Source organism: Columba livia, chromosome 7 (assembly GCF_036013475.1).
Source record: "Columba livia isolate bColLiv1 breed racing homer chromosome 7, bColLiv1.pat.W.v2, whole genome shotgun sequence".
In the NCBI taxonomy this organism is placed as follows: domain Eukaryota; kingdom Metazoa; phylum Chordata; class Aves; order Columbiformes; family Columbidae; genus Columba; species Columba livia.
Genome location: NC_088608.1, coordinates 17,561,107 through 17,580,140, shown reverse-complemented (window position 1 = coordinate 17,580,140; position 19,034 = coordinate 17,561,107). Strand labels below are relative to the sequence as shown.

Here is a 19,034-nt window from a genome sequence, read left to right as displayed (position 1 = left end):
TGAGGGTATTTCTGCTTTCATCATTCACTCCTTACCATCCACAGATGAGGTTGTGACAAACATGATGCCAGCAGTCTCTTTTGTGATTACATGTTAAATTTCATTTGATCTGATGAACGACTTTTTTCCCTCCTTCTTCAGCTTATGCAGAGGATAAATCCATTCCCTGCTCTTTGCAGGGGGAAAATGAATGTATAACCACATTTCTACTGGCTATGGATGAACAGGGAAGGACAATCATTCATAGCATAGAACAGAAAGGTAAGCAGTGAATATTGCTTTTTTTATATGAAATCTGATTTAAAAACACAGGCAGGGTGAGCTACCTAGAAGCTGAGGTCTTTTAAGCAGCACTGGAACTCCTTGTGTTTGCAGCTCTCCTCTGCCCAACCAGAAGAGCACCTCCTCTAGTACTTATTTGATGTGGTAGTAAAATAAATACTTGGCATTTCAGGAAAGATGGGCAGAACGATTCCTGGGCTGCAAGAGTAAGTTAATTTTTCTAAAGCTCTGTGCAATTCTAAGGTGATGATACCAAATGTTATTTTCATTTAATGAGAAACCTATAATTCACTTTGAAATTACATCTATTTCACAGATGGACAAATATCCAAAAGACTATCTGATTGGGTATACCTGATGAAATTCCAAAATATAATTGTGTTTAATGCTGCAGTATCATTAAGTTCTGTATGTTTTGCATAGCTAAAAGATATTCAACAGTACAGATTTTTCATTAAAGTTCCTAATTATGTAGGGCAGGAGAGCACAGAGATGCCACTTTTCAGCTGTCATTTAGTTTCCAGGAAATAAAAATATTTGGTGTGGTTTTGTTTGTTTGTTTGGGGTTTTTTTGTTGTTCATTTGTTTGGTTTTTGTTTTGACACACCCAGTGTCTCAGTGCAAAGTGTTAGTTATGTTTTAGGGAAAGCCATGCAGATTCGTAACCTCATTCTGTTGGCACAAAAGGCATTTATTTTGTTAACCCTTTGTGTAACCTTTCTCTAGCATACATGTGAAAATGGAAGTGATTTCACTGTGCAAAAGAAGCACCTTCTACCATAAGAGCAGTAGTCTGGTTTTGTATAGGTTACTCTTACAGCAAACATGGTTGTAACAAAGCTAGTACTAAAGAAGTAGATCTCTTTGTAAACTACACTCCTGAGACTCAATAATTTAAGGGTAGGATTTTCTCTTTATTAAATAGATTTATTATGCATTTAAAAAAAAAAAAGATGAAAGAATTATCTTGAGGAAAGCACGTTTCATTAAACGCTATGCAGTGAGTGGCCCTCCCACAACTCTACAATAACCAGCTGTCACCCGCTGTTCTGCTCCTGGCCTTTGAAACTATCGTGCTGTGGTGGCTGTGATGCATGTGAATGTAACTGATATAAGAACAGGAAAACTGCTCAAAAAATTGACTTCATTTATGGAACTGAAGTTAAGACAGCAGCAGTAGCCCGGTCATTAACCCACTGCTCAAACCAGACCCCTCAGAATTAGTTAAATGATGACATCAAGAAAAAAGTAACGTGAAATACAATCACGTAAGCCAAATAAGACTGAAATGAATTTTTCAATGTCCTTAAGCCACAAATGAGCAGAAAATTTTCTAAAATAGTCCATTCACTAACTTTCATGAGCAATACTTTTTAATATTAAAATAATAAAACTTCTTAGTGTTTTGGCAAAGTAAAAACTTCCATTTTAATTTTGACTCACTGAAATATTGTATGATAAAATTTATTGCAGAACTTGAAATGCAAAATTCCTTCAAATGGTTCAGTCCAGTGTTTTCAACAAGTCTAATGGATTTTTCCTCATTGTTTTCATGAATGAAATGCAGTTTCTTATATTTTCTCAATATCATTGGTGACTGTACCCTGGTATAGACCTCACTAGAATCTTTTCTTCTGCAATACACTGAATCTCAGATAATTGAAGTGGAGCTTCAGCCATAACGTTGTAAAATTCATATTCTTGTCAACTCAGCCCTGTTTTTCAGAATTAGATTGACACAGATCTGAAAATAATTTTCTAACTTTTCTCCTCAGAATCCTGGTGTGTATCCAGTAGCTGCTAATTGACATGGTAATAGAGAAATGGAAGAAGTTGACAATTTGTTTTTAATACTGTCATGTAACGTTCTTCAGCCAGTTTCACAAACGCCTTAGCAAGCTAGAAGGAGAAAATAGCATGGACATGAAGGAAAAGACATTTGCAGCTCACAGCAAATGAGAAGCCCAACATGCCTCCTGACTGGTTTTAATTGCCTAAAATTTATTGATTAGATATCCACAGTCATGATTGCTTTTGTTTCCACAGATTGCCCACAGCTTCCAAATATCCCAATGATAATGGTGGGTGTCACCCTTGCTATCCTTCTCATTGGCATTGTTTTACTTTGTATTTGGAAATTACTGGTGTCAGTTCAAGACCGAAAAGAGGTGGCCAAGTTTGAAGCAGAAAAGTCAAAAGTTAAATGGCAAACGGTACGTGAAATGCATTGATTTTTATATGAGATTCTTCAATTTGGTTGCATGATGCAAACTGCCTTTAAAATTCTGTGTCTTGGTTTTGTTCTTTTAAACTGATAGATTTTACTGGTAGGTTTTCGCTACATTTAGTATTCTATGAAGGAAAATTATGGGATGTAAAATAGCTAGAGTTCAATTTCCTGGTTTAATTTCTTCCACATGTAAAAGCATATAGATAACATTTTTTTCATTGGTTGTTTTTAATTATTATCTTGCCTTTGATTAATCTTAGCAAAGTTGTTCACTATGTAATTGTCAGTGGTGTACCTCTCTTCCCTTCCCTGTTTTGGGAAAGAGATATTATTGATGACCTCTGTCATTATGAGAATTCACACACAGATGAGCAGTGAATGTCCAAAACGTAGGTAAAAGGACAGAGAAGTTCAGGCCTTATCTTCTATCTATAGCTTGCAGATGTCTATGCAAGCTTATACCACATGTTCCCTTTTCTTCTTTCCTTTCTGCTCCTGGCTTTTTTGCTGTCCTGCAAAAAATTTACAACTTCTGAGGCTCTTTGAAAAAAAGCATGTTGAGTAAGCATCTCTGGTGGGTGTCGGATGGACGGGTGATATGCTGTTGTTCACCCAGCTCTGTTCTCGTACAAAGCCCTGTGACTGCGACATTTCTGCAATAATGATCACTGCTGGCCTTTCAGCTTTATAGATGGGAAAAATAAGTTACTTACAGCAAGGCCCCTTGAGAATGTTTTCTTAATCCTTTGGGAGAGCTTCATATGAGAAGAGGGAAGGGAAGGATACACTTGATAGAAGCATTTTGATTTTCTTTTCTGTCACAAGAGGAAATGATAGGAAGTGAATGATGAGAGGCCAGGATTAAAAGCCCAAGGTGGGACTTGCCATTTTCCCAACACATGGCAGTCTGTGTGGCTGAAGCAAGAGGACCATAACAAGTCACATCTCACTGCTGAGACACTACCTGTGCTTTCAAAATGGTCCAACCACAACATATGATACACAAATTATATTGGACGTATTTGATAGAGCATTATTCGACAATGTGCATTACCTTAATCTGGAAGGCAGGTGTGAAGGGAAGTGTGTTCCTGACCCTAGACTCGTTTGTGCTGCTTTGTATAGACCAGTCTGAATTTCAGTGGTTTGGGATATAAGTGGGCTGCTGAAGGCTATTCTAAAATGATCAAAGGTATAAAACTACTGTACAAAGAATATACCAAAAGTCCTCTCTAGGGAAAAGAAAGAGTGGGAGGGTAGGTTACTGGTCTATAAATTATGCCTGGGGAAATTTAAGATGGGATGTTTGTTTATTGACTTGTCCCATCCAAGCACAGTGAGACAGCAGGCTCCAAAGAAGCCAAAAGACATCATCACACAATGGTTGCCTGAGGCTTGCAATATATCCAAAGATATTTTGGATCATAAAAGTTTGCATGGATTCAGAATGCCTATAGACAAATCCATAGGAATAGGTCATCCCCTCTGACTTGGGAGATTTGTGAAATCTGTGTCAGCTTTTCCAGAGACATCCTGCATCACCCACTGTTGCGAACACGTTACTGGCCCAAGTATCTCATGAAGTAGAGCACAAATTATCTTCTGCACACAGGGGAGCGGAGTGGTACTAGCTGGTGCACGTACAAGGCAGTGGTGTGCAGCTGCATCTGCTTGCAGATGATGCAATAGCAAGATGAGTTAAACATTGCATGACTCCCATTTCTTCTTTTTTTTTTTTTCTTTTTTTTTTTTTTTTTTTTAGGAAACAAATCCACTGTACAGAGGCTCAACAACCACTTTTAAAAATGTAACTTACAAGAATCAAGAAAAGCAAAATGGGACCATGGCTGCAGATTTCTATTAACACATCTGACACTACAAACTTAATTTTACTGGCAGCAGGAAATCTGAAACCACTTGTTTCTTCTCAGCTAATTTTGTGACATTTGTTTGCACATTGCAGTGGTATAATCATTCTGTTAGGGAAAATATATCTTGTGTTGGAAAAACTATAGAAAACATGTTAGTGGTAAAGTTTAGTAGTTTTTAAAAAATCCTTTAATATTAAAGCCCCTCATCTTGAAAAATATTTTTTATTTTCTAATACTAAGGATTAAAAAATACCATATGTAAGCCTATTTTTTGTGAAAATAGGTATATGCAATGAGCTGTATACTACTTTGTTCATGCAATTCTATGTATTTGTGTTTAGGAATGTATTTGTACCAGTCTATTTGGTGGGCTTTTTTAAATTTTAAATGACAAGTTTTCATGAATGCTGCTTAAACTACTGAGGTTAGAGGTTCCTCGTGTTACCTGTGTGACTGAATAGTTTTTCTTAAATTGTAATGCCATTATCATTTGTAGCACTAGGAAAAAAAAAAAAAAAAGCCTCAGCAAAATCAGCTAACATGCTGGCATAAAAAATTACAACATTACAACATTAATATCACTTTTCCTCTGCATTTTTTAGTACTCTGGAATAGATGGTCAAAATGTACCTATGAATGTACTTACAAAAGGAGACTTAGAAATCAAAGGTCACAGTCACAGACAATTACATACATTCCCTATGGTAAATTGTATACTTGATCTAAAACACTCATTGTCTGCTTTGTAAATATTTATTACAAAGTCTGTGCAACTTCAGTCTCTGCAACCTCTACAACTCCTGGATGTGAGACTGATATATTAGCTCGTTCTAACCCACGCCTGTTTTAGGGCCTGGTCCAGAGCCTGCTGGAATCACTGGCTACAGATGAGGATTTAGTTTCACTGGAACTATTTGTTTAAACAAAACAATCTTTGTAAACCAAAACTAACTGGTTAACACTGTCTGTTAGTGGTTTAGAGCCTATAGTATATATTTCTGTACAAAGAGAAATAAACAGTATCACATGCCTTTGGAAAGAAGGAAATACTATAACCACGTATTAAACACAAAGTTATTGCAGTGTGAAGGAAACGCTGGTTGTCATTAAACCGGAACAGTCTGATTACAGGTTCACATCTGTACGCTTCAGTATTCCTGCATATCTCATAGTGGAAACAGTGCACAAAGGCTTATGTGTGCAGCCCTTCCAGCCGCTAGACTCTCACAGATGTCAGTGCAAGTTACACATGGGACTAAATCCTGCTTCCCTGGCACATGAATAAACCCACAGGAGGCAAAGCTGGCCCCTGGATTCTCTCTCTGGTTCCACTTGGGTCAGGATTGCCTGAGGGACTAGGGAAATCTGGACTTAGTCCATGTAAATTATCTGTTACTGTTTAGTTTTTCATGTAGAAGTCATCAAATGAGAAACCTTCTCTGAAAGAAATGAAAATATTTGTATTACTTTTAAAGTAGTAAGAAATCTACTCTGTTTATTAAATACCTTTTAACTTCTTTTTCTGAGATGGCTGATTTTGCTGCTCAATACTAGGGTTGAAAGCCTTTCTTCGGTAGGTCGCCCATTTCAATATTGAAATACCTTTCTGTATTTAAGCATTACTAGCAAAGTGGTGTTCGCATTTCATATCAAGCAATTGGTGGTCTACGTTCCTTGCTCCTACAGGAGATTTCATTTCACAAATCTACCTGTTCTCTTCCCATCATCCTCTTCTGCTCATCAGCAAAGATCCAATTAGGAAGGCAGGCGATGTTTACAGTCCAATGACTCCTAGTAATCTCTCTCCAAATTATCAAAGATATACAGAAATCAGGCAGGATGTTTTGCAATTTCCTTGCTGTGACTGACTGTGCTGTAAATGCTCTATGCATCTTCAACATCGTCAGGTTGGAAATCACTCAGATAATTAAGAATCCATCACAAGAGAGAAAATAGAAGGACTTGGTGAGGAAGGTCTCTGTTATTGAGGAATATCCAAGAACTAGGCTCATTCACATGAGCCGTTCTTTTAACAGCATGAATTTAGATTATAAATTTTGACTGAAGTCCCAGATTTCAAGAACTTTCAAGATCTTACTTGGCATTCACCCTAGAAATAAGAGTGGTGTTCATCTTGTTTTTTATTAACTGTATTATTTTTATCTTGTAGCATTTGTACCAAAGTTCATGTTTTTCTTCTTCTTCTTTTTTTTTTTTCTTCACCAAATTATGAGTGGTTTTATTTGTGGTGAATAGGATGAGAAAGTCTTTCTGCTCTCCTCATGAACACTGTTTTGGCCTGAGGCTGGACCTTGAGAGTGGCCAAAACATTTTTAATAATAATGCTTCTGTTCACTGAAGACCTAAACTAAATAAAAGAATAATCATTAGCAAATTCATGGTATTTGTGTACCTGTAGAACAGTAATTTCAGTAGTGTATGTTAAATGGATAATTTTTCATTTGATTTATATAAGTTTCATGTTAACCTGTATTGTGTATGTTCAGACTGCATTCAGCTTTGTTTTATAATATAACTAGTGGGTAATGAGTCTGGGATAGAAGGCTCAGATGTCAAGTGCAATTATCTCCATATCTTGTCTACCATTGTACATATACCCAAGTTTGTTTTGCACTGGGTGTAAGGGAATTATTACCCCATAAATCTTATCACACGCAACCTGAAACCAAAAAAAAGAAAGGATAATTTTTATCTGAGTCTTATTTGACACAACTTGTTTCTCTAGAAACAGATTTACTTAACTTTGAATAAAAATTGTAATGTTGAATGCATGTTAAAATATGCTTTTATTGTTCTTAATTTTCCATTTCAGCATGTGCTTTTATAATGTTTTTCACATGATTTCATTAATCCTAGTAAATTTCTCATGCTTTGGCATAACCTAGAGCTTATTTTATAACTCCTCTCCCCTGCTTTTTTAAGATAGCACCTGGGCTTTAACAGGTCTGGATTTTCTTCTGTTCATGATGCTTTTACTTTTCAAGGAAATTAGTTAATGGATGAATGCTGTAAACAACACATTTTGGGATCTCTGATTGGTTACATATGGTATACAGTGATCTCTAAATTGCACAAGTTGCTTGAAGCTAATAATCCACTCATTTTGTAAGTGTTACAGCAGTAATGTATTTTTGGAACTACATGGCAAAGTGCTTATTTTTTGTGTAATCTGCAAGTTGCCTCTTCTTTTTTTCCTCTAATGAAAAGTCACATATTCTGATGTCTGCTAATTTCCTGCTCTGGGAAACAGAACATTCCTCTGCCACCTTGACAGAACTGTAGTTCAAGCCAGTCATATTCTCCAGGTATACAATAAGATCATGTCTTCTTGCATTTCACAGTGGATTGTGAATACTGAAACTGATACAGTTGCTTAATGTATACTCAAGGCATGTAATTTAGAATGTATTCTACCCCAAAAGTCAATACATTTATTTGTTTTTAGGCATGGTTCATGCTTAGAAACTTTTTTCCTGTGTTTTCACTGATGTGCGTATCAGCTTATATTGACAGAAACAAAAGCACAACAATGGCAGGTAGTGAAGAAAAATACAAAGGCTTTTGCTTTTCAAAGACCTTGGTAGAAGAGAATTTTGTTTCTTGTAGCTGGATCAGTCACTCTCTTCTTCCAGCCATCACGCAAAAGCAGAGAAAACAAAACCAGAATTCTGTTGCAACCTCTCCCTTCCTCATGCTATTTACACTACAGTTTAGATTTATTTTTAATCAACTCAGATAATTTAAAATAGTCTCAAGACATTTCTGTATTCAGAGAGATGAAGTTCTTATGGCACGATGTATTTTTTTACATACCTTTTTCCACAGGGTAACTTTTCTCGACAGAGTGGTTTTTCATTACTGTTTCCACATTTAGAACAGGTAGGAGTGTAAATAAAACCAAGATATTTATGTATGAAGAAACAGGAAAATTCTCTTTAGTGTTCAGCAGCTGGATGTTACCTGTATTTGGAAAAGTGTGTACCACCAGCTTCCGTCTTCAAAGTTAGTAACTCTAGTTCAGAGGCAAATTGCATCTCCTGTTGATCTTCTTAGGTGAGAGGTTAAAACTTGCTTTCTCTATAACTCTCAATTGACCTATCAGACCTATAATTATAGCATAACGACCATGTAACAAACTCCCAGTTCTTCTATTTTAGGTCCAGTTGATTTGAAAAATGAGAGATATTGGAAAAAAGGTAAACAACAAAAACCCCATCCCAATCCAAACAGGAAAAAAAAACAACTAAACAAAAGATCCAAATAATCTCAAAAATTATGGGGAAATTAAGCTTGAAAATATATTAAACTAGGGAAAAACAGTTCAGGCTAAGATTCCTAGAAATCTTCGAAATCAATGAATTGTTACAAAACCCTTTGACACATTTCCCCCTTCTCCCCTCCCCCCAGTGTCTGCAAAGAGCAAAAGTTCTTTGGTCCTTTGGGACAATGTGTCCATGACCCAACACACAAAATGACAATCAAAAGAAACATGTACAAGCAAAAGAATTTGACTTTTTAGGAATACGGTGCTCTGTACCTCTTGTGTTCCTCCTGTCTGGGACAGCAGCTGAAAGAAACCAGTTCAACATCTCCCTCCCATAGACTACAGATTTGGATTCCCATTCCGATGCACTCTGAACCTGGCAGGTATGGGGCTTGATCAGATAGAGTGATCAGATAGAGGCTTCTCACTGAACCCAGTGTTTCCTGTAGGTGAGGAGTCAGCATCCCAGAGCTTGTGGAAAGACTGTCCCTTAGGGTTTGTCCACTAGAGGTGCTCAGGAAATTCCTTCCAAAATACCTGTAGGAATTCATTGTGGGCTGGATTAATCCACATGAAAACTGTGTGCACAATGTTCACTTCGAATTGGACTGGTCTTTATCTAGTTAATCTTTCTTCCAAAGTAAGGACACAAGTGTCTGAACATGTTTAATTCAGTTTATGTGATTTGCTGTACCATCCCCAATTTAATTAATTTAGGTTAAATTTGAGTTCTTCCATGTTGAGATTCTAAGGAGATAATGGAGAAGAAAGATTAATATCTGGGAATTTTCCTGCCTTTCTCCATATCAAAGGCCAAGATACCTGGCTTGACTGGTTTAATAGCATCCGTGGCAAGACATTCCCTCTGGTTAGAAAGTCATTAGAGCCTTTCAGTGACTCATAGTCAGTGCATCTACTCTATTGCAATTAAAGCATTTAAGTTTTTTGACTGCACATTTGCATCTGATGATAAACTCAACTTCATAATAGTAATCAGAATTTCCCTGCAGAGAAATTAATTCTTGCAGATGTCTCTGGTTCTTTCACAGGAACAATCCACCAGCACATGCAACTCTCCTACCTGAAACGAACAATAAGTGACTAAAGATCATTGGATTTTATCTATCTAATTTCATTTCTCGTGCTTGTTAAGAAATTTTCTATTTGAGCCTGGAAGGATGCAAAGGAAAAATATTTTTGATTGTTCCATTGTCTTGCCAGCATAAAATTCAGAGAAGAGAGCAGAAATTTTAGCAAGTGGTACCTACTCATATGCGTCTGTGTGTGTGTGTGTGTGTGTGTGTGTATTATATAACTTATAATACAACTTATAGTCTATATTCTATATAGTATAAAAAATATATAATATTATGTATATTACATAACTTATAATTATGTAAGCAATGAAGACAGTTCCTAACACTATGTGAAGCCAATGTGAGCTCCGGCTTGCGGACTTTCTTAATTTCTGGTTCTTCAGTCCTCACATATGAGACTGTGTATCTGATTTGCCACAAAACAAAATATTGAAAATAACAAAAAATAAAAGTTTATTTTTTTTATTGAATGCAAAGTAAGGTATCTAATGCAAAAATTGTTCCACCTGGGAAAGTAAAATTGCTTTGGATTTCTCTGTGTGCATATCTCTAATGAGGAGAGTAAATGTTTCCATTAGCTGCGGGATTTCTGAGTCTAAATGTGTGTGCACAACTGGAAAAAAAAGGTCAGCTCTCCTGTGCAGGAGTGTACAAGGTGCACAGGCACACCCTCTGCCAGCCTGTGCAGTCATGTCAGCACCGGGTATACATCATGCCCTAGAATTCCTGCAAGTGCGTATCCTTTTTCGGAGTTTTACACCCAGGCAAGTTTTCTTTTACCAACTAAATTGATGGTAGGTTATCAGTGGTTGTCCTTCCTAAGTTTTTCTTAGTAAATGACAAAACTTAAGGCCATACCCAACCCTCACTTCTGCCCACTCCAGTTTATAGCAAAGCCAAGCTCAGCTCACAGACACACTCTTGCTTCAGTCAGCATTAAATCAACAGGATGCACACAGAGGCAATGGGACCCGGCAAGAGGGGGTTTGGTGGTGGCCACTGGAGACCAGCAGCAGCAGGTTTGGATTCCCACTTTGCTGCCTTGCAGCTCTGATGCCAAAACTGCCAGTGCTGGCTGGGGGGACAGTGCGGACACACCGGCATGGAGGGGACACACTGACTGAAGGACTTGGACTTGAAAGCATCATTTTCCCTGGAGCCGATAAAAAGTGTCCAAGATGCTTCTTTGTCAGAATCATGGTCCACTCCCATTTTTTTATAGTGGAATCTGTTTATTCCCTATTACCCTGATTTATGAAGCCTCATTCTAATAATGAAGAAGGCTTGTGCTTAAGGAATTGGTTAACACAGTGTACAAATCAGGAATGGCTTCCCCTACAAACCTGTTTGCATACAATTGAGAAACACAGAGAAAACTGTCAGTCTCTCAGGTGCGTTTAAACTCTTAACAAAAGTTGTGAAAGTTTTATGCGATTTATACTTATTCTAAAATGTCTGCTAAGTAATTAAATTATTGTTTTATTGGTTTGTTTAAAAAGTATAACATTTGTTGATCACAGTATGTGTAACTTCTGGTATTAAATACAATGCATCATAGGTTTGTTCAGTAAACAAACCTACAATCTCATATTATTATCTTTTCTTGGGAACACACTAAATACTTTTTTGTAGCAAATCTTTGCAAAAATTGGCCGTCTTATTCTACTGTTGATTTCACTATAATAGTACTTGATGGCAGCCATGTGTGTTTTAAAGCAAGCTGACTCCAAGTTAGCAAAGTACTTATGGGTCTCAGTTACCGCAGAGATGTGGGTGGGCGTACACAAAGGCTTGAAGTCATTAGAAGCATATAAATGCTTAAAATTTAAGCAACGAATTAGCTTATTTGCCAGAGCTGAAGATTTAAATTAAATACTGAGGTCAGTTACATGATGAATTCTTTAAATGCTTTAACCGGTGGATCAGCTACATGTTACGGCTCTCAGCTCTGTAAACCTGCGCCAGTTAACAGGGACAGGAATAATCTGGAAAACATGTCTAGGCATAGGCTGTCTAGGCCATTGAATTCAGACGTGGGGCAGCTGAGAGCAGAAGTAGTTAAAAGCTGAATGAACACTGCAGACAAAAATAGAGTTGTACTGACTATTTGCTCTGCATGTAATTTCCCTTTCTATGGTGTCAGTGTGATTTACTTTTGCTTTACTAATCCAAAGTTCTGACTTAACACTTGCTTTTCTCAGAGGTTCAGTAAATGGCAATCAAGGGAAAATCCAAGACTGTTTCCTGCACAACATGATCACGTCCCTACCCTCAAGGAGTACAAGAGAGGATGTTCAATAGGTAACACTGAGCCACAGCCACTTCCCTGTTTTCTCGGTGTTCCCTGTGGAGATGCTGACAGAATGTTTGGGATGCTGCAAAGAGCTCTTCACCCTCTGTTTTACCCATATCCTTCCAGCCCCACTGCTAAGGAGCATTTGGAACTGCAGTGTATGTAACTTATAAGCATATGTGTATTTTTGCTTTAACTGTAGGTAGCTAAAATTATGAAAAATGCATGGCATTGGTGTGTATATATATTAGTGAAACGAGGATTTGCTTAAAAGCCTTGAATATGGGAAAAATACAGGTAAGGAAGGCAGACTTTGTATTGGGTAAGTATAGAACAGGAACCCTTGTGACAAAAGGAGAAGAACAGCAAAAAAATGACTGTTACAGGGAAGGATGAATGACATACCAGGTATGGCTGTGCCAAGGATTTCAAAGAGAAAGGATAAGGCGAAGACAGGCTTTGAGAAATTAATGTGGATGGGCCACAGGCTGTTCTGGCCCCATTACCCAGCTTTGGTTTATTGCAAGTATTGCAGTATTTGATTTTTTCCTTTAATGCTGCATTGGATGGATTACATAAATGTCTGACTGCTATTGAACCTGATACTATGCCAATGAACAGCCAGTTTGACATGCTAGATTTATAGTAACAGTAAAATGTTTATCCAATAGTAAAGCATCTATATTCTAACAAACCATTCTGTATTTGTGTCACGTCAGCATTTACTGAAAGAGGAAGGACTGAGGGTTTGGAAAAGTGAGGATTCATTGGGGGGTGGCTCCTGTGGCACAGTAACAGCCATGTAGGCAGTTACTCTTTCCATTTCATGTGCAGGCAGTAACAGTAGCTATCTAGCAGAGTTTTAGAACCACAAGGCTGTTTTAATGCTCTTGGTGCCACCCTTATAAGGGAATTTTTCATTTTTGAAAAAGCTGTTTCCAGCCTAAAGCTATGAACAGCTAGCTAATAAAACTTAAGAGTCACATTTGGGAAAACACATTCTGACTGATGAACATTAAACTGGCAGTTTGCAGCTAGGGTTTTCAGTTAACCTGAAACTGGCCAGTGTAAGCTGTCCTGTAGGGTCGTCTGACCTGCTGTGGGCTGACGGGACCGAAACTGCAGAGCCAGCAGCAGTCACCCAGCAGCACGGGAGGACAGAGTGGTGTGACAGGAACGTGCAGGTGGAGCTGCCGAAAGGAAAAGGGGTGTTGCTGGGCATGGCTGAGGTGTGTCAGACGAGGTAGGGATGGTGTAAGCAGTGCCTGTAGTGCCTGTAGCCAGGTCTAACTGGAGTGGCAGAACTGATAATGAGTGTAGTTTTGAGTCTGCGGTAATGGGGAAACTTGTAAGCGAATGGAAGATGAATACAAACTTGAGAGTTGACCTGAGATGCCTGGTAACTTTCATTTTTTGGAGCCAAACTCTGAAAAAGACAGAATTGTTGCTTGCTGGGCATGGCCACTGAAAGCAATTTTGGTCCTGACTCCTCTTCCTAGCTATTCTCTGGTTTGGTATTCCCATTCTGGTTGGTAGGAAAAAAACATAGGGGACCTGGCCTCAGATTTCGAATTAGGAACAGAAATTACTGCATGAGAGGATGCTGAGCACATGGCACACTGGATCTGTGCGTGTGTGTCTTGGAAAAGCAATGGGTTTGTAAGAAAGGGGAATTAATGGAATTAGTGTGAATTTGATGAGGGCTTGTAGTTGTGACTGAAGGCCATACATGTGCACTGGGTTAGTATCTATGTATGGGCCTCCTAAAGAAGGCTGAGAACCTCTAAGCAAAGACAGGAGGCAGTTTTGAAAATCTGTGCAGAGTACCTAAATAGCAAAGGCAGATGAGCTCAGACAACTGCATAGATCATCAACCAAGACAGGAAGAGAAAAATATTTGCAGAAAGTGGGCTCCAGACAGAAGGTAAAGGAGCCAAATCACTACAGCAAATTCCTTGAAGGAAGTTAGGTAAAGCTACAAATCAATCAAATTGTTAAGTTATGCAATTTAATTTGCAAGATAATATAAACTGTGTTATCAAGTTTACTTCAGAAAATGTTGCCAACCATGTTGGTTTTGCAAGTCACTATGCTAGCAAGGGAGTCTTACTATTGCAATTAAGTAGAATCGCAGAATCATAGAATACTGGGTTGGAAGGGACCAAAAAGATCATCTTGTCCAACCTTTGTTGGCAAAAGCATGGTCTAGATAGTATGGCCCAACACCCTGCCCAGCTGAATCTTTAAAGTGCCCAATGTTGAAGAATCCACCACTTCCCTGGGGAAGTTCTCATTGTGAAAAACTTCACTAGGTACAGCTTGGCTGGAAATACCCAGGCCAGTATAACTGCAGCTGCACTAGAAGCAATTTACTACTTTAGTAAAAACTGTTCAGTCAAAGAGGAAAATCTGAGTATCAAAGAAAAAACAGAAGGAAAACTATTCAGAATTACTATGTTGTTAATTAGCATTTAGCAAAATATTAACAATAACATTGTTGATACATTCATTATTGGGAATCCATAATCAGAACGTGCTTATTTTGATCTTACTGAAATGAGCAGAAAAATCCACCTGAGGTGGGACTCCTTCCCTCATCCCAGACCAGCCCCATTTTTGCTCAGTGGCACCTTTCTTTTTAAATGTGGTACCACAAACACAGTGTGATTTGCTCAGTGTGACCCAGGAGCAGGTTTTGGAGCAAGAGAGCCCTTTTTCCAAAGCTCGATATTCAAAGCAGAGGCCAAATACTCCTGAAGAGATTTAGATTTTTCCAAGTTGCCAGATTTCCATAAATGGCTCAGTAACATACTTCTCTCAAAATCTGAAATTCTCTGAAAGTTGCAGCTTTCCTGAGAAATACATTACAGCTCCTTGAGAGTTACAACCCTTCTGTCTTGCAAAATCAGGTCACTTCTAGAACAGCTTGTTCAGCAATGTTTCCTGCTGTTTGTTCTTCTCTGCCAGACATATTTATCATCTGTTAAACTGGGAGAAATCCCTCCAGTTATCAGCTTCTTTCTGTTTGGCTTCCCTTGCTTCTCAGTCCCTTCTTATACCAAACCACCAGTGAGAAGCTTCCCACAAGCCCAGAGGTTTAGGTGTCCATCCTTACACTACAACTGAGGCGGACATGGAGGAACAGAGGCTAATGGTGTTACGGACGTTTCAGTTATGTTCCAACACTGTACATTCATTTTGATACATTTATGTATAAATAAACATATTTGTCCACTACACGTGAAGAATAATGCAGAAATACGCTTAGTCAGATTTAAAAGGAACTGTCCTGCTGATTCTGGTAAAACTCCTCTTATCTTTAACTCAGAGGTTCTGCTTTTGACCTTCCCTCTGCTATTCGTAGCTTTCGGAGGACTGAAACTCGAGCCATGTGTGGCAGCTCCCATAAATATTCAGCTGAATGACAGAGATTAACAGAATGGAAGAAGGCAATTATTTTTCTCCATGCCAAAATGTAAAATTCGATTTGACAAACTGACCTGGCTAAAAAACGATTTCTGAGTGGGGTCTGTAAAAGTGGGAATGCTCAGGGACACGGCAGCATACCTGTGAACATGGACAGTGTTATCAGTGGTCTCCTACCTCCGGTGACTGTAATTTTCTAGTTCTTTTCGTGATAGAAGTACCTGATACATAGGCACGAGAATGTAAGTGTTTTCAAAGGGAAAATAAGATTAGTAACAGAGTTTTTTGTACGCTTGAACTCACAACTGTGACCTGGGCAGAGGGCCCGAGCTGCATGAGTGGCGTTTCCACGAACGGTCTCCGGCGGCGTCGCCCCTGCCGGGGTTGCCGGCGGCCGCTCCCGGGGACGCGGGCGGGAGGGAGGGACACGCTCGGAGGGCGGCTCCAGCGGGACTGCCCCGCGCCCCTCCCGCGGCCGCACGGAAGGAGCCCGCGGGCCGCCCGTCTGGGCCGCTCCTCCTCCCGCCGCGGGGCGTCTCCGGGGTGGGATCGCTACTCTGCCCTCCCCGGGGCAGGGCTGGGCAGGGCTCGGCGGGGCTGGTCCCCTGGCGTGGAGCGAAGCGGGTGGGCGCAGTGCCGCTGCTATGCTGGCCATGCGGTTGCGGCTCCTGGCGTGCTGCCTGCTCCTTGCCGGCCGCGGCCCGGCGCGGGGCGCCGCCGCCCTCAGCCGGGACGAGGTGCCCTCCCTTCGGAGTGAGTGACGCCTCGGGGGCGGCCCGGGGAGGGAGAAGGTGGGAGGGAGACGGGGGCGGCGCGGGGCGCGGAGCCGGGGACTCCGCGGCGGGTCGGGGGCGCCTTTGGTCGGGCAGCGGCGGCGTCCCCGCTCCGCACCGGGCTGACTCGTTCGCCCCCGGGCCGCTCCCCAGCTCCGTCCCTCCGTGCGGGGCTTGCAGCGGGGAGGAAGCCCGTTGGCCTCCCGCTTCGGAGTGCTGTCCGTGCTCTCTGCTGAACCCCGGCGGCTCTGGGCACTGCGGGCGGCCGGGCCCTGTCAAGGCGCGGCCGAGTTTCTTACCGGGGTTAGCTCGACCGCAGCCAGGGGATTTGGATAGGGTGAAGGTCTCGTTCTGCACAGGAGTGAGGAGTTTGGGAGGCGTGACTGGCCGGGACGGGCACTGAACCCATGTGAACCTGCCCCTCTGGCTGTGCCTTGCTCCCTTTTTGTCCTCCCCACTTGTTATTTCCCTGCCTAGTGCTTTCATTGCACCCAGAGGGAATGGAGATTTTTTTTTTTTTCCAAATAAATTCCAGTTATTTTCTTTATTACTGCATAAGCAATTCTCACTGGTTTTGAGGGGGAAGGAAGTGGGAGGTGAGGAGGAAGGAAATGAAGATATCTTGTTCCCCTAGTTTTGTTACAGCCATTTATTCATTATTGGAAGTGTTGAACCTAAGTAAACAGGAACTTGGAGGTACTGGTCAGTTCTTCATCTGTGGCTTCACATCAGCTGGAGGCTTTGCTTCTGGGTCCTTGTTTCTTGTCACCTTGTCCTTGTATGGAGGGGCCTGGATATGAGAAGTGAGATGTTTCCAAAGGGATAGTTCCTAAAGCATATGATAACTCCCTTTCTCTGTGGGTCTTCTGCAGCTTGCAGGTCTTCAGCTGCAGGATTTTGAGCACAGGAATATTCCCTGACCTCAGGAACTTTGGAATAAAACCCTTCTATGAGAACACCTCTAAAATGGATGGTATAGCTTCACAAGCTGAGAGGAGTCCTAAAAGCATTCCTAGGGCTTGGTGTTGTTCCAGTTGTCTCCTTGCCCACTTGAGAGGGCTGAGCTGGGGTCTGTGGAGCTGTCACTCAGCCTGCCAGCTCTGTGTCTTACCTCTGCCTCAAGCTGGCAGTTACCTGGCAGCCCTTAGGCAGCACAGCTGTCTTGCCAATTGCATTTTGTAGTTGGGGAGCGGAAACCACACTGTGAAGCAGGCTGTGTGGCTCAAGAATTAGAGTCTGGCTGTTCTTGGGATAAGTTGTTGCAGAATGAAACGGGAAACACTGTTATTCACACAGATCCTCCAGCTGGGTTGTTTGTACAGACTGTATAAGACCCTTATCTTTTCTTAGCAGTCATTGCAACTCCTAAGAGCCTTACAGATAAAGGCATTCAAAGGTTGAGAATCCTTCATCTTTGGGTTGTGGTGTTGCCCACCCTCAGGAACTTGCTGTATGGGAGCTCCTGTGGGGTGTTGAGGTCAAGATAGACTGGGAATTTGCATAAGAACTTTAAGTGTGAATCCTAGTATCATGGTGAATTAACCTTAATAATCACTGTTTACTGGTGCTAACAACATCCCAGCTTCCACCTATCTAGCAAATAACTGTGTATTTTCTTGGTCAACCAAGATAAGACCACTGTGGGAAAGATAAGCCTTAGCATGAGTGGCAAAACCCCTTTCTGGCCACGCAGATAGAGACAGCTGTGTCACCCATGGAGGACTGGGTTGGATAAGAAGAATGAAACCAGCACAAACTGCACAGAAAACTCAAAAGCAAAGGGACAAGCTGGGTATCTGTCACAGGGTGTTATCTGATGGTTTTTCAGTGAGTTCAGACACTTGAGTGCAATAGAAATACAGTGAATAAAAGGAACCTTGCTTGTTTGGCCCCAAACTGTTAAGGACTTAACATAGGACAGCTGCTGGGTACTTGGGAGATGCAATTACATGTAACAGGCTGGTTCTCACCTGCTGCCAGTCAGAAGGGCTGTCCCCGGCTCCTGCACCATCACAAGCTACCAGTGCCTATAGACATGTGGAAAACAGCCTGTTACCAGTGATGCAATCTACAGCGTGACTCCATCCACTCTGTAAGCCAGACTGCTTGATGCACTCTGTAGAATCTGTAACCAATAGCCTCTCCATAACATATATCCTCTCTGTCCTGCCTTTTGTGTGCATGTTACATTGGTAGAGCTGGTCATCTGTCTGTTACACAGTACTGTCCCACTGCTGCTTGAAAAACCTTTATTTTCTAGAGCTATGCCTAAACTGTATGTGCTAAACCCAGGCACAGCACCTGGCTGCGTCTCTGCATCTCATACTTTAGAAGTGGCCTATGTCAGTTTGCGAGGTGTTTTGTGACTGGTTCAGATTGTTAAGGGTAGTGAATTATACCAGCTAGAAAGCACACGTGGCAGAAATCATCACTGTAAAATTTCAAGGCAAAATGGAAGTGCTGCTCAAGTTTTCAATGTATTATCTCCTGAGGCATAAAATAAATGTCTTGCCTATAACATGAGAGGAACTCCATGGGTTAATTACCATTGGATTTCAGAATGAATGAAATAGCTGAGCTGTTATAGGTTCATGTTTTCCTGATTTCCAGTTCCTCAGCTGGCCTCATTTTTTTAGTCTATATGCTCAGTTAAACATTTGTTCCCAAGATGTTAAACAGCTGACTTTTTTTCACATACTTATAATATGATGTCACATAGTTCAGTGAATTTCTACATGATTCCAAGAAAACTGGGATGTCAGGCTAACCCCACAACA

General features: G+C 40.7%; 2 protein-coding genes and 1 long non-coding RNA gene across 11 annotated transcripts in view; 2 read left to right on the top strand and 1 right to left on the bottom strand.

The window, feature by feature from the left end:
• The window catches only part of ITGB6 (integrin subunit beta 6), a 55,302-nt gene extending 42,547 nt beyond the window's left edge, over positions 1-12,755 (top strand). For 4 of the 8 annotated variants that reach the window (XM_065069634.1, XM_065069635.1, XM_065069633.1 and 1 more), the window contains 3 exons: positions 142-261; positions 2,329-2,495; positions 11,967-12,755. In XM_065069634.1, coding sequence (XP_064925706.1) covers positions 142-261; positions 2,329-2,495; positions 11,967-12,224 — 545 coding nt within the window. In that variant the 3' untranslated portion in view covers positions 12,225-12,755. Of the gene's footprint in view, positions 1-141; positions 262-2,328; positions 2,496-4,274; positions 7,176-11,966 lie in introns of those variants that run through there. The other 4 variants (XM_005498616.3, XM_021290832.2, XM_021290829.2 and 1 more) reach the window with 2 other exon arrangements.
• Positions 4,787-10,286, bottom strand: LOC135579908 (uncharacterized). Its single transcript, XR_010473836.1, has 2 exons — positions 8,942-10,286; positions 4,787-8,508 (listed from the first exon to the last, which is right to left on the bottom strand). It is a non-coding gene; the product is annotated as an uncharacterized LOC135579908 (long non-coding RNA).
• Positions 12,756-16,111: 3,356 nt separating the features above from the next.
• PLA2R1 (phospholipase A2 receptor 1) overlaps positions 16,112-19,034 on the top strand; it is a 41,151-nt gene continuing 38,228 nt past the window's right edge. Inside the window, exon 1 of one of the 2 annotated variants that reach the window (XM_065069631.1) lies at positions 16,112-16,237. In XM_065069631.1, coding sequence (XP_064925703.1) covers positions 16,129-16,237 — 109 coding nt within the window. In that variant the 5' untranslated portion in view covers positions 16,112-16,128. Of the gene's footprint in view, positions 16,238-16,307; positions 18,350-19,034 lie in introns of those variants that run through there. The other variant, XM_005498615.3, reaches the window with a different exon arrangement.